Source organism: Oncorhynchus kisutch, linkage group LG14 (assembly GCF_002021735.2).
Source record: "Oncorhynchus kisutch isolate 150728-3 linkage group LG14, Okis_V2, whole genome shotgun sequence".
Classification (NCBI taxonomy): Eukaryota; Metazoa; Chordata; class Actinopteri; order Salmoniformes; family Salmonidae; genus Oncorhynchus; species Oncorhynchus kisutch.
The window spans coordinates 60808655-60825689 of NC_034187.2; the positions used below are offsets into that span (position 1 = coordinate 60808655).

The 17035-nt window shown below is 49.2% G+C and overlaps 1 protein-coding gene across 1 annotated transcript; it reads left to right on the plus strand.

The window, feature by feature from the left end:
- The first annotated feature begins 416 nt into the window (after nucleotides 1-416).
- On the plus strand, nucleotides 417-15913 carry LOC116353474 (mucin-19-like). The gene has a single exon (XM_031789248.1). It carries the CDS (start codon nucleotides 417-419, stop codon nucleotides 12681-12683), a length of 12267 nt encoding a protein of 4088 aa, XP_031645108.1. The 3' UTR covers nucleotides 12684-15913.
- Nucleotides 15914-17035: the final 1122 nt, after the last annotated feature.

Here is a 17035-nt window from a genome sequence, read left to right on the forward strand (position 1 = left end):
TCTCAACTGCAGTGGCTGCTACGACAGAGGCTGCCACTACAACTGCAGCTGCTACCTCAACTTCCCCTGTAACCACAACTGCAGCCCACACTACAACAGCCAATGCCACCACAACTGCAGCTGGTACCTCTACATCAGTTGCCACTACAACTTCCCCTCTAACCACAACTGCAGCCCACACTACAACAGCCAATGCCACCACAACTGCAGCTGGTACTACAACAGCAGTTGCATTTACAACTTCCCCTGTAACCACAAATTCCCCTGTCACCACAACTGCAACCCACACGACAACTGCCAATGCCACGGCAACTGCAGCTGGTACTACAATAGCAGTTGCCACTACAACTTCCCCTATAACCACACCTGCAGCCCACACTACAACAGCTTCTGCCACCACAACTGCAGCCACTCTTATGACAGAGAATGCCACTACAACTGCAGCTGCTACTACAACTTCCCCTGTCACCACAACTGCAGCTAACACCACAATTTCAGCCGCCACCACAACTGCAGCCACCTCCAAAACAGCCGCTGCCACCACAACTAAAGAAAATACTTCAACAGCAGTCGCACCTACAACTTCCCCTGTCACCACAACTGCAGCCGCCACTACAACAGTCCCAGCTACCACAACTGTAGCCGCCACTACCAATTCCCCTGTCACCACAACTGCAGCTGGTTCTACAACTGCCGCTGCCACCACAACTGCAGCAGCTCCTCATACAGCTGCTGCCACTACAACTGCAGCTGCTATTACAACTTCCCCTGTCACCACATCTGCAGCTGCAACTACAACAGTCCCAGCTACCACAACTGTAGCCGCCACTACCAATTCCCCTGTCACCACAACTGCAGCTGGTTCTACAACTGCCTCTGCCACCACAACTGCAGCGGCTCCTCATACAGCTGCTGCCACTACAACTGCAGCTGCTACTACAACTTCCCCTGTCACCACAACTTCAGCCGCCAATACAACAGTCCCAGCTACCACAACTGTAGCCGCCACTACCAATTCCCCTGTCACCACAACTGCAGCTGGTTCTACAACTGCCTCTGCCACCACAACTGCAGCGGCTCCTCATACAGCTGCTGCCACTACAACTGCAGCTGCTACTACAACTTCCCCTGTCACCACAACTTCAGCCGCCAATACAACAGTCCCAGCTGCCACAACTGTAGCCGCCACTACTACTGCCACTGCCACCACAACTACAGTCTTTCCTACGACAACTCCTGCCACTACTGCAGCCATTACAATCACCAGAACAGCATCCACCACAACAAAAGCTCCTGTCAGCAAAACTGCAGCCCACACTACAACAGCTTCTGCCATCTCAACTGCAGTGGCTCCTACGACAGAGGCTGCCACTACAACTGCAGCTGCTACCTCAACTTCCCCTGTCACCACAACTGCAGCCCACACTACAACAGCCAATGTCATCACAACTGCAGCTGGTACTACAACTGCATCTGCCAATATGACAGTAGTCACAACAACCACAAGTACTTCCACAACAACTACATCACCTACCACAACTGTAGCTAGCACTACCACAGCCCCTGTCACAACAACTGCAGCCTCTACAACAACATCCCCAGTTAACACAACAGCCGCTGCCACCACAAATGCAGCCACTCCTACGACAGCCCCTGCCACCAGAACTGCAGCTCCTACCACAACTGCAGCTGCGACTACAACAGCAGCCCCTGCCACCTCAACTGCCACCACTACAACTGCATTTGCGACTTCGACAACTCCCAATGCCACACCAACAGTATCAGCCACTAAAGCCGGCACTACAACAGCCCTTGCCACCACAACTGCAGCCACTACTGCTAAAGCCCCTCTCACCAAAACTGTAGCTGCAGCTACGTCAGCCCCTGCCACCACAACTTCAGCCGCTACAAGAACAGCATCTGCCATCACATCAACTGCATTTACCACTTCGATAACTCCCGCTGCCACCACCACAAATGCAGCCGCCACCAAAACTGCAATCGACACAACAGCCAATGCCCCCACAACTGCTCCCACTACTACAGCCCTTCTCACCACAACTGTAGCCGCAACAATGTCAGCCCCTGCCACACCAACTTCAGCTGCTACCACAACAGCAGCTGCCGCAACCAAAACTGCATCTGCTACTATGGAAACAACAGTAGTAGTCGACAATGCAATAGCCCCTGTCACCAAAACCGCAGCCTCTACTACGACAGCCCCTGCCACAACAAATATAGTCAAACTACTACGACAGCTCCTCCCACTACAATTGCAGATGTTAACGACAACAAAATCTGCAACTATGACAATAGCCTCTGCCACCACAACTGCTAACACCACAATTTCAGCCGCTACCAGAACAGCATCTGCAACCAAATCAACTGCATTTAATACTTCGACAACTCCTGCTCCCACAACCACAACTGCAGCCACCAGCACAACAGTACCAGTCACCACTACAACAGCCACTGCCACCACAAGTGCTCCCACCACTACTACATCCCCTCTCACCACAACTGTAGCCACAACTACATCAGCCCCTGCCACCGAAATGTCAGCTGTTACCACAACAGCAGCTGCCGCACCCACAACTGCTTATGCTACTATGAGAAAATCTGTTGTCACCACAACAGCAGCTGCCACTACAAATGCCCCTGTCACCACAACTGCAGCCCACACTACGACAGACTCTGCCACCACAACTGCAGCTGCCACTATGACAGCAGCTGCTGACACCACAACTGCAGCCGCTCATACGACAGCTGCTGCCACTACAACTGCAGCTTCTACCACAACAGTCAGTGACACTTCAAGAGCAATTGCCACTACGACAGCCGGTGCCACCATAATTGCAGCCCCCACTACTACATTACCAGCCACCACAACTGCAGCTGCTACCACAACTGCATCTGCCACTACAATAGCAGGCGCTGCCAAAACTACTTCTGCCACCACAACTGCATCCACTACCACAACAGCATCTGCCACCACCACAACTGCATTGACCACTTTGACAACTCCCGCTGCTACCACAACTTTAGCTGCAACCACAACAGTCCCAGCTACCTCAACTGCATTTGCTGCTATGACAACATATGCTGTCACCACAACAGCAGCCACCACTACAAAAGGCCCTGTCACAACAACTGCAGACGGCACTACGACAGTCCATGCCACCACAACTGCAGCTGCCACTACAACTGCAGTCACTGTCACCTTAACTGCCACTGCAAAAGCAACCCAAACAATTACAGCCCCTGCCACCACAACTGCAGCCCCTACTACAACAGCCACTGTCACCACAACTGTAGCTGGTACTGCAACTGCAACCACCACTACGACAGCCCCTGCCACCACAAGTGCAGCTGGTACAACAACTGCAACCTCTCCTACGACAGCAGCTGCCGCAACTGCAGCTGCCACTACCTTAATAGCCACTGCAACTACAACTGCTACGACGACAACAGCAGCTTTCACCACAAAAGCAGCCTCCACTACAAAAGTCCTTTCCAACGCAATTGCTGCCAATATAACTGCAGCCGCTCCTACGAAAGCAGATGCCGTAACTACAACTGCAGCTGCCACTAAGATAATAGCCACTGCCACCAAAACTGCAGCCCACACTACAACAGCCACTGTCACCACAACTGCAGGGGCTGCTGTTATAATGGAAGATGCAGTTGTGGTACCTGTATCTATGTCAGGCCCTGCCACCACAACTATAGCTGGTACTGCAACTGCAACCACCACTACGACAGCCCCTTCCACCACAAGTGCATCCCTTGTGACAACTGAAGCCACCACTACTGCAACAACAGTCGCTGACACCACAACTGCAGTTGCCACTATGACAGTAGCCGCTGACACCAAAAGTGCAGCCGCAGCCACAACAGCATCTGCCACCACCTCAACTGCATTTACCACTTCAACAACTCCCGCTGCCACCACAACTGCATCCGCTACCACAACAGTCCCCACCACCACAACAGCAGCTGCCACTACAAATGCCCCTGTCACCACAACTGCAGCCCACACTACGACAGACTCTGCCACCACAACTGCAGCCCCTACTACAACAGCCACTGTCACCACAACTGTAGCTGGTACTGCAACTGCAACCACCACTACGACAGCCCCTGCCACCACAAGTGCAGCTGGTACAACAACTGCAACCTCTCCTACGACAGCAGCTGCCGCAACTGCAGCTGCCACTACCTTAATAGCCACTGCAACTACAACTGCTACGACGACAACAGCAGCTTTCACCACAAAAGCAGCCTCCACTACAAAAGTCCTTTCCAACGCAATTGCTGCCAATATAACTGCAGCCGCTCCTACGAAAGCAGATGCCGTAACTACAACTGCAGCTGCCACTAAGATAATAGCCACTGCCACCAAAACTGCAGCCCACACTACAACAGCCACTGTCACCACAACTGCAGGGGCTGCTGTTATAATGGAAGATGCAGTTGTGGTACCTGTATCTATGTCAGGCCCTGCCACCAAAACTATAGCTGGTACTGCAACTGCAACCACCACTACGACAGCCCCTGCCACCACAAGTGCATCCCTTATGACAACTGAAGCCACTACTACTGCAACAACAGTCGCTGACACTACAACTGCAGTCACTGTCACCTCAACTGCCACTGCAAAAGCAACCCGAACAATTACAGCCCTTGCCACCACAACTGCAGCCCCTACCACAGCATCCCCAGCCACCACAACTGCAGGCGCTACCTCAACTGCATCTGCCACTATGACAGAAGCCGCTACCACCACAAGTGCTGCCACAACTACTACATCAGCTATCACAACTGTAGCTGCAACTACGACAGCCCCTGTCACCAAAACTGCAGCCTCCACTATGGCATCCACTGCCACCACAAATATAGTCGAACTACTACGACAGCTCCTCCCACTGCAATTGCAGATATTAACGACAAGAAAATCTGACACTATGAAAATAGCCACTGCTGCCACCACAATTTCAGCCACTACCAGAACAGCATCTGCAACCACATCAACTGCATTTACTACTTCGACAACTCCCGCTGCCACAACCACAACCGCCAGCACAACAGTACCAGCCACCACCACTGCAATCACCACTACAACAGCCACTGCCACCACAAGTGCTCCCACCTCTACTACAGCCCTTCTCACCACAATTGTAACAAGAACTACATCAGCCCCTGCCACCAAAATTTCAGCTGTTTCCACAACTACTTATGGTACTATGACAACATCCGCTCTCACCACAACAGCAGCTGCCACTTCAAAAGCCCCTGTCACCACAACTGCAGCTGCCACTGCGGCAGCAGCCGCCACCACGACTAGTGCCACCACAACTGCAGCCAATACCACAACAGTCCCAGCCACCACAACTGCATCTGCCCCTAAAACCGTAGCCCCTGCCACCACAACCGTAGCCCCTGCCACCACAAATGCTTCCACCACAACTCCAGCAACAACTACATCAGCCCCTGCCACCAAAATGTCAGCTGTTTCCACAACAGCAGCTGCCGCACCCACAACTGCTTATGCTCCTATGACAACATCCGCTGTCACCACAACAGCAGCCGCCACCACAAAAGCCCCTGTCACCACAACTGCACCCACCACTTCAAAAGCCCTTGTCAACACAACTGTAGCTGTCACTGCGACAGTCCATTCCACTACAATTGCAGATGCTACCACAACTGCATCTGCCACTAAAACAGCAGCCCCTGCCAACACATCTGCCATCACCACAACTGCATTTGCAACTTCGACAACTCCCAATGCCACAGCAACTGCAGCCTCCACTCCAACAAAACCAGCCACCACAACCGCCACGACAACAGCAGCTGCAAACACAACTGCAGTTACCACTACGGCCGCCACTTCAAAAGCCCTTGTCACCACAACTGTAGCTGTCACTGCGACAGCAGCTGCCACCACAACTGCAGCCAATACCACAACAGTCACAGCCACCACAACTGATGCTGCTACTACGACAGTCCATGCCACTACAATTGCAGATGCTACCACAACTGCATCTGCCACTATAACACCAGCCCCTGCCAACACAACTGCCATCACCACAACTGCATTTGCAACTTCGACAACTCCCAATGCCACAGCAACTGCAGCCTCCACCCCAACAGAACCAGCCACCACAACCGCCACGACAACAGCAGCTGCAAACACAACTGCAGTTACCACTACGACAACAACCGCAGCCACCACAACTGCAGGGGCTGCTGTTACAATGGAAGATGCAGTTGCGGAAGCTGCATCTATGTCAGCCCCTGCCACCACAAGTGCAGCTGGTACAACAACTGCAACCTCTCCTACGACAGCAGCTGCCGCAACTGCAGCTGCCACTACCTTAATAGCCACTGCAACTACAACTGCTACGACGACAACAGCAGCTTTCACCACAAAAGCAGCCTCCACTACAAAAGTCCTTTCCAACGCAATTGCTGCCAATATAACTGCAGCCGCTCCTACGAAAGCAGATGCCGTAACTACAACTGCAGCTGCCACTAAGATAATAGCCACTGCCACCAAAACTGCAGCCCACACTACAACAGCCACTGTCACCACAACTGCAGGGGCTGCTGTTATAATGGAAGATGCAGTTGTGGTACCTGTATCTATGTCAGGCCCTGCCACCAAAACTATAGCTGGTACTGCAACTGCAACCACCACTACGACAGCCCCTGCCACCACAAGTGCATCCCTTATGACAACTGAAGCCACCACTACTGCAACAACAGTCGCTGACACTACAACTGCAGTCACTGTCACCTCAACTGCCACTGCAAAAGCAACCCGAACAATTACAGCCCTTGCCACCACAACTGCAGCCCCTACCACAGCATCCCCAGCCACCACAACTGCAGGCGCTACCTCATCTGCCACTATGACAGAAGCCGCTACCACCACAAGTGCTGCCACAACTACTACATCAGCTATCACAACTGTAGCTGCAACTACGACAGCCCCTGTCACCAAAACTGCAGCCTCCACTACGGCATCCACTGCCACCACAAATATAGTCGAACTACTACGACAGCTCCTCCCACTGCAATTGCACATGTTAACGACAAGAAAATCTGACACTATGAAAATAGCCACTGCTGCCACCACAACTGCAGGGGCTGCTGTTATAATGGAAGATGCAGTTGTGGTACCTGTATCTATGTCAGGCCCTGCCACCACAACTATAGCTGGTACTGCAACTGCAACCACCACTACGACAGCCCCTTCCACCACAAGTGCATCCCTTGTGACAACTGAAGCCACCACTACTGCAACAACAGTCGCTGACACCACAACTGCAGTTGCCACTATGACAGTAGCCGCTGACACCAAAAGTGCAGCCGCAGCCACAACAGCATCTGCCACCACCTCAACTGCATTTACCACTTCAACAACTCCCGCTGCCACCACAACTGCATCCGCTACCACAACAGTCCCCACCACCACAACAGCAGCTGCCACTACAAATGCCCCTGTCACCACAACTGCAGCCCACACTACGACAGACTCTGCCACCACAACTGCAGCCCCTACTACAACAGCCACTGTCACCACAACTGTAGCTGGTACTGCAACTGCAACCACCACTACGACAGCCCCTGCCACCACAAGTGCAGCTGGTACAACAACTGCAACCTCTCCTACGACAGCAGCTGCCGCAACTGCAGCTGCCACTACCTTAATAGCCACTGCAACTACAACTGCTACGACGACAACAGCAGCTTTCACCACAAAAGCAGCCTCCACTACAAAAGTCCTTTCCAACGCAATTGCTGCCAATATAACTGCAGCCGCTCCTACGAAAGCAGATGCCGTAACTACAACTGCAGCTGCCACTAAGATAATAGCCACTGCCACCAAAACTGCAGCCCACACTACAACAGCCACTGTCACCACAACTGCAGGGGCTGCTGTTATAATGGAAGATGCAGTTGTGGTACCTGTATCTATGTCAGGCCCTGCCACCAAAACTATAGCTGGTACTGCAACTGCAACCACCACTACGACAGCCCCTGCCACCACAAGTGCATCCCTTATGACAACTGAAGCCACCACTACTGCAACAACAGTCGCTGACACTACAACTGCAGTCACTGTCACCTCAACTGCCACTGCAAAAGCAACCCGAACAATTACAGCCCTTGCCACCACAACTGCAGCCCCTACCACAGCATCCCCAGCCACCACAACTGCAGGCGCTACCTCAACTGCATCTGCCACTATGACAGAAGCCGCTACCACCACAAGTGCTGCCACAACTACTACATCAGCTATCACAACTGTAGCTGCAACTACGACAGCCCCTGTCACCAAAACTGCAGCCTCCACTATGGCATCCACTGCCACCACAAATATAGTCGAACTACTACGACAGCTCCTCCCACTGCAATTGCACATGTTAACGACAAGAAAATCTGACACTATGAAAATAGCCACTGCTGCCACCACAACTGCAGGGGCTGCTGTTATAATGGAAGATGCAGTTGTGGTACCTGTATCTATGTCAGGCCCTGCCACCACAACTATAGCTGGTACTGCAACTGCAACCACCACTACGACAGCCCCTGCCACCACAACTGCATCTGCCACCACAACAGTCCCCACCATCACAACTGCACTTGCTACTACAATAGCCCCTGCCATCACAATGGCAGCCGCTACTATGACAGCTCCTGCCACTACAATTACAGATGCTATCACAACTGCAGCTGCTACTACAACAGCAGCCGCCACTACAACTTCCCCTGTCACCACAACTGCAACCAACACTACAACAGCTGCTGGCAACAGAACTGCAGCTGCTCCTCTGACAGATGCTGCCACTTCAACTACAGCGCCTACCACAAGTTCCCCTGTCACCACAATTGCAGTAACAAACAAGGCAGCTCATGCCACTTCAACTGCAGATGCTACCACAACTGTATCTGTCACTACGACAGCAGCTGCATCCACCACAACTGCTGCCACCACAAGTGTAGCCGCTGCCACAACAGCATCTGCCAACACATTTGTAGCCGATACCACAACAGTCCCAGCCAACACAACTGCATCTGCCACTACATCAGTTGCCCCTGCCACCACAAATGCTGCCACCACAACTGCAGCCGATACGACAACAGTCCGAGCCACCACAACCGCAGCAGCAACTATGACAGTCCATGCCCCTACAATTACAGAAGCTACCACAACTGCATCCACCACTAAGACAGCCCCTAACACCACAAGTGCATCTGCTATCACAACTGTAGCCACCACTACTACGACAACAGCAGCTAAAACCACAACAGCAGATGTCACTACAAAAGACCCTGTCATCACAACTGCAGCCCACACTACAACAACCGCTGCCACCACAACTGCTGTCACCACAACTGCAGCTGCTACCACTACAACTGCAGCACCTACTACAACGTCCTCTGTAACCACAATTGCAGTCGCTATATCTAGAGCTCATGCCACTACATTTGCAGATGCTACCACAACTCCATCTGCCACTACAACAGCAGCCGCTGCCACCACAACTGCTGCCACCACAAGTGTAGCCACTGCCAAAACAGCATCTGCCACCACCACACCAACTGCAGCCGATACCACAACAGTCCCAGCCAACACAATTGCATCTGCCACTACAACAGTAGCCCCTGCTTCCAAAGATGCTGCCACCACAACTTCAGCCGATACCACAACCGTCCCAGCCACCACAACTGCATTTACCACTTCGACAACTCCCGCTGCCACCTCAACTTCCAAAACCACAACTGCATTTTCGGTTTCGACAACTCCCAAAGCCACCACAACTGCAGCCGCCAACCCAACAGTACCAGCCACCACAACCGCCACTAAAACACTCGCTGCCATCACAACAGCAGCTGGCACAAAGACAACTGCATCTGCTGCGAAGACAACTTCCACTGTCACCAAAACAGCAGCTGCCACTACAAAAGCCACTGTCACCACAACTGCAGCCCACACTAGGACAGCCGGTGCCTCCACAACTTCAGCTGCCATTACAACAGCAGACACTGCCACCACAACTGCTGCAACCACTACGACATCCCCAGCCACCACAACTGCTGCCACCACAACCGCCACTACAACAGCCGCTGCCACCACACCTACAGCCCCCAATACAACATCCCCAGCTGCCACAACTGCAGCTGCTACTACGACAGTCCCTGCCACCAGAACTGCAGCCGATACCACAACAGTCCCAGCCACCACTACTGCAGACGCAACAACAGCCCATGCCATTACAATTGCAAATGCGACAACAACTGCAGCAGCCACAACAACAGTTCCAGCCACCACAATAAAAACTACAACAGCCACCGCCACAACAACTGCTGCTGCTGCTACAACAACTGCAACCACCACTATGACAACTCCTGCAACCACAAGTGCATCCGCTATCACAACTGTAGTCACCACTACAACATCCCCCACCACTATAATAGCAGCTGCTACTACAATAGCCCCTGCAACCACAAATGCAGTCACTACTACGACAGCTCTTGCCACTACAAGTGCATATGCCACTACGACAGCAGCCGCAGACACCACAACTTCTGCCACCACAATTACAGCCGCTTGCACAACAGCATCTGCCACCACCTCAACTGCATTTACCACTTCGACAACTCCCGCTGCCACCACAACTGCAGCTGCCACCACAACAGTCCCATTCACCATAACTGCAATCACCACTACGACAGCCACTGCCACCACAACTGCAGTTGCCACTACCAAAGGCCCTCTCACCACAACTGTAGCCGCAACTACGTCAGCACCTGCCACCACAACTGCAGCTGCTCCCACAACAGCATCTAACGCAACCACAACAGCATTTGGTATTACGACAACAGCCGCTGTCACAACAACAGCATCCGCCACAACAAAATCCGCTGTAACCACAACTGCAGCCCACAATACTACAGCAGCTACCACAACCAAAACTGCAGCTGCCACCACAATAATAGCCACTCCCACCACAACTGCAGCCAACACTACGACAGCCGCTGTCACAACAACTGTAGCAGCCACTATGAAAGCCCCCAAAACCACAACTGTAGCTACTACTACGATAGCCAATGCCACCACAACTGCAGCAAATACTATGATAACAGCCACTGACACCACAACTGAAGCCCCCACTACGCCGGCTCGCGTAGTGGTTGCTCCAGTTGTTGTGGCAGGGGCTGGAACTACAAAAGCCCTTGTCTCCACAACTGCAGCTGCTTATACGACAGCTACTGAAACCACAACTGCTGCTTCTACCACAAGAACAGCTGCCGCATCCAGAACTGCAGTTGCCAATACGACAGCAGCCACTGCAGCTGCTATCACCAGAACTGAAGCCACCACTACTACACACCCTGCCACAACAACTGCAACCACCACTACGACAGCTCCTGCCACCAAAAGTGCATCCGCTATCACAACTGTAGCCACAACTACAACAGCCCCCACCACTACAACAGCCACTGCCAATACAACTGCAGCCACCACTAGTACAGCGCTTGCCACCACAACTGCAGCAGCCACTACGATAACAGCCACGGTCAACACAACTGGAGTCATCACTACGCCGGCCCGCTGCAACCAGAACTGCAGCTGCCTCCACAACAGCCCTTGCCACCAGAACTGCAGCCGCTCCAATGAAGTCTGCTTCAAGCAGAACTGCAGCTGCTACCACAACAGCAGGTTCAACAACCACAACTGCAGATGCCACTACATCTGCAACTACTACTGTAACTGCAACTACGACAGCCCCCGCTACCACAACTGCTGCCACCAAAACTGCAGCTGCAAGTACGACAGCCCCTGCCACCACAACTGCAGCTGCTACTCCTACAGCCCCTGCCACCACAACTGCAGCCACAACTCCTACAGCTCCAGCCACCACAACTGCAGCCGCCACCACATCTCCATCTGCCACCACAACTCAGGCCGCAACCACAACTGTGGCCGCTACTCCTACAGCCCCCGCCACCACAATTGCAGCCGCTACCACAACTGCTGCCACCAGAACTGCAGCCGCAACTATGACAGTCCCCACCCCCACAAATGCATCCGCCACCACAACTGCAGCAGCCACCACAACTGCAGCAGCCACAACTGTAGCCGCAACCCCAACTGTAGCCGCCACTACGACAGCCCCCGCCAAAACAACTGCAGCCGCCACCACAACTGTAGCCGCCACCACAACTGTAGCCGCTACTCCTACAGCCCCCGCCACCACAACTGCAGCCACCACCACAACTGCTGCCATCAGAACTGCAGCCACAACTACAACAGTCCCTGCCACCACAACTGCTGCCTCCACCACAACTGCATCAGCTACCACAACTGTAGCCGCCACCACAACTGCAGCCGCAACCATAATTGTAGCTGCCACTATGACAGCCCCCGCCACAACAACTGCAGCCTCCACCACAACTGCAGCCACCACCACAACTGCATCTGCCACCACAACTGCATCTGCCACCACAACTGTAGCCGCCACCACAACTGTAGCCGCCACCACAACTGTAGCCGCCACCACAACTGTAGCCGCCACCACAACTGTAGCCGCAACCACAACTGCACCAGCTATCACATCGGTAGCCGCCACTATGACAGACAACAACAGCATCTGCTACCACAACTTTAGTCTTTGGCACCACAACTTTAGCCACCATTACAACAGCCCCTGCCACCAGAACTGCATTTGTCATTGCGACAGCCGCTCCCACCACAACTGAAGCTGCCACTAAGACAACAGCCACTGCCACCACAACATAATCTGTCACCAGCACTTGTGCAGCTGCCATTTCGACAACTGCCGAATCCACCACAACTTCAACTGCCCCCACAACAGTCCCTGCCACCAGCACAACTGCAGATGCCATTTAGACAATAGCCACTGCTTCCACAACTGCAACCTCCATTACGACAGTGTTTCCCTACCCTGGTCGTCGACAGTACACTGTTTCTTTATAAAACACCTCATTCAACTTGGTGAAAGTTTGATGATTCGTTGATAAATTGAATCAGATGTTCTTTTCCAGAGTTACAGTGTTACCACAGCCCTTGCCACCACAACATCCCCTACCACCACAACTGTAGCTGCCACTACAACAGCAGCCGCTGCCACCACAACTGCAGCTTCTACCACAAAAGCAGCTTCTCCAAACAACAACTGCAGCTACCAGCACAACTGCAGCCACTACAGCCTCTGCTAAAACAGACCCTGCAACCACAACTGCAGCCACAACTAAGACAGCTGCTGCCACCACTGCTGCATCAACAGCATCTGCCTCCACCACAACTGCATCTGCCACAATGGCAACAGCAGCTGCCATCACAACTGCATTTTTACATTACGTCAGCCCCTGCCACCACAACTGCAGCTGCTACCACAACACCCAAGTGAAAAAAAGTATATTAATCTATACTTAAAATAATATATTGAAAATACAATATGTATTTTTCGGATATATCTTAATTTCATATATTTAAGTATATACTACACATATAACAATTTCACTTCAACACACTTATTAAAAGTGTACTTTAAATGCATCGTTTTTTTCAGCCTTTTACTTTCAGCCTTTTACTGTATGCAATCATCACACTTCAATACACTTATTAAAAGTGTAATTTAAATGAATTGTTTTCAGTCTTTAAGCATACAATATGTTCACTATCATTGAAATTGAAGTACAGTTATGATTGTGTTTAAGTTCAAATGCTTTTATTGTATTTTAGTATATTCATAAAAATACACTTGAAGTTGTTTTTAAATAGAAGTAGAGTTTCATAAAAAAAAGCAATGTTTCAGAGTGATCAAGTACACTACGAGTATACAGTGCCTTGCAAAATTATTCATACCCCTTGGATTGCTTCACATTTTTTTGTGCTAAAAAGTGGGATTAAATGTATTTAATTGCCATTTGTTGTCAACAATGAACTCTAATTACTCTGTAATGTCAACGTGGGAAAAATACAAGATTAATAAAAATGTGATAACTAAAATATAGTAATTGCATAAATATTCTATCTTTGCTTAGGCAAGCCTAAATTAGTTCAGGAGTAAAATTTGGCTTAACAAATTACAGAATATGTTTCATGACCCTTCCTCTGTTCCCCATAAATATAACATCTGTAAGGTCCATCAGTCAAGTATTGAATTTCAAGCACAGATTCAACTACAAAGACCAGGGAGCCTTTCGAAAGCCTCATAAAAGGGCAGTGATTGGTAAATCGGTAACAATATATCAAATCAGACATTGAATATCTCTTTAAGCATGGTCAAGTGAATAATTATGCTGTGTATTATGTATTGAACTACCCAGACACATCAAAGATACAGTCGTCCTTCTGAACAGAGCTGCAGGACAGGAATTAAACTTCTCATGGATGTTACCCTGAGGGCGTTGGTGATTATGAAGCAGTTTAATGGCTGTGAAGGTTAAAAAAAACAGGATGGATCAACAACATTGTAGTGACTCCACAATAAAGATTTAAAGGGCAGAGTGAAAATGATAAAACATATTTACGAATAAATATATGCCAAAACATACATTTTGTATGCAACAGGGCAATAAAGTAATACTGCATTTTTTGTTTGTTGATTTGGCCTAAATGCAAAGCCTTATGTTTGGAGCAAATCCAACACAACACATCACTGAGTAACTGCCGCCTTTTCAAGCATGGTGGTGGCTGCATCATGGTATGGGTATGCTTGACATTGGCAACTACTTTTTTCTGGATAAAAAGAAACGGGATGGAGCGAAGCACGGGCAAAATCCTAGAGGAAAACCTGCTTCAGTCTGTTTTACAACAGTTACTGGGAGAGGAATTCACCTTTCAGTAGGACAATAACCTACAACACAAGGCCAAATCTACACAGGAGTTGCTTACCAAGACAGAAAATGTTCCTGAGTGGCCAAGTTACAGTTTTCACTTATATCTGCTTGAAAATCTATGGCAAGATTTGAAAATTGCTCTGTAACCATGAGCACCAACATCTTTTCAGAACATGAAGAATTATAAAAAGAATAAAGGGCTAATATTGCACAACCCAAGTCTGTAAAGCTCTAAGAGACTTTAGTACCCAAGAAGTCTCACTGCTGCCAATGGTGTTTCTAGCATGTATGGACTCAGCGAGCTTAATACTTACGCAATGACTATATTTTAGTTAATTTATATAAATCTTCCACTTTGACAGAGTTTTTTAGTTCGATTGTTGACAAAAATGTACAATTATATACATTTTAATCCCACTTTATAAGAACAAAATGTGGATAAATCCAAGACACTGGAGTTTCAGTGCCATTAGTAAGTTTTGAAGGTCTTTCTGAATTCCTGTTCAGAAGAGGAATGAGAAAGTTGACAATGAGAACGATTGCTTATTGCACAACTGAGGAACATACTTCCTGAAAGTATACTTCTTCATACCTCAAGAAAATATACTTAAGTATACTTTCAAAAAAGTATATTTAACTTAAACGTCCACAAAATATATTTCAAGTATACTTTCTAAAACGCTTGTGCACATTCCCCCAGCATCCCTTTCTTCAGCTAAAGTTTTGATATATAATATGATATTGTTCCTCATATTTAGCTTATTCAAATGTTTTGATGTTCATTTTCAAACAAAATCTGTAATATGTAGTTAATATTTCAAACAGAATAATTTTGTACTTGAATACCATAATATGAACAATTAAAGTGTGAAATGCTAAATGTGAACAGCTCTCAATCATTTGATGGACAGTGCTGCAGTTTTGATGGACTGTGAAGCACCAGCCAAAACTGCTCGGTAAATAGCATGTTAAAATCAATCAAGAAAACCTTCACAATGCAAAATACAATGGCTAATGTGGTTAATAAGTAAAAATGTATATGTATAAGGAAACACTGTTTTGTAAAGAAAATACAGCAATTCTAATTCATTTTTCTAATTCATGTGAAATATCCATAAAATGTACTAATGGTGTATTCAAAGTATATTTGTTTTGATCATTATATATCATAGTAAGAATATACTTAAGTACAAAAAGCAGCCCAATTTAGGTCATTTAAAATTGTATTTAATATACTTAAATGTTAACTAAATACAATTTTTTTTTACATTAAATGCATTTAAAATGGTTAAAATATGTTACTTAAGTATGATTTAAGCAGCTTCTGCAACCACAACTGCAGGTGCAACTACAATGACAGCCACTGCCAACACAACTGCAATCGCGACTACGACAGCCGCTACCACCACAACCTCAGCTTCTACCACAAAAGCAGCTGCTACAACAACGGCAGCTACAACAACGGCAGCTAGCACCACAATGGCAGACACCCCTACGACAGACACCGCCACCACAACTGCAGCCACTACTATGACAGCTGCTGCCACCACAACCGTAGCTTCAACAACAACTGCAGCTATCACAACGACAACAGCCACAGCCACCACAACTGCATTCTCCACTACAACAGCCCCAGCCATCACAACTTCAGCTGCTACCACAACTGCATCTGCCTCTACGAAAATACAGTTGAAGTCGGAAGTTTACATACACCTTAACCTAATACATTAAACTCCGTTTTTCACAGTTTCTGATATTTAATCCTAGTAAAAATTCCCTGTCTTAGGGCAGTTAGGATCACCACATTATCACCACTTTATCACCAATTTTGTCCCATTACTCCTGACAGAGCTGGTGTAACTGAGTCAGGTTTGTAGGCCTCCTTTCTCGCACAGGCTTTTTCAGTTCTGCCCACAAATGTTCTATAGGATTGAAGTCAGGGCTTTGTGATGGCCACTCCAATACATTGACTTTGTTGTCCTTAAGCCATTTTGCCACAACTTTGGAAGTATACTTGCGGTCATTGTTCATTTGGAAGACCCATTTGCAAACAAGCTCCAACTTCCTGACTGATGACTTGAGGTGTTGCTTCAATATATCCACATAATTATTCTACCTCATGATGCCATCTATTTTGTGAAGTGCACCAGTCCCT

Coding starts and splice junctions, on each gene's coding strand:
- LOC116353474 (XM_031789248.1), top strand. CDS start 417: ATGACAGAGAATGCCACTACAACTGCAGCTGCTACTACAACTTCCCCT.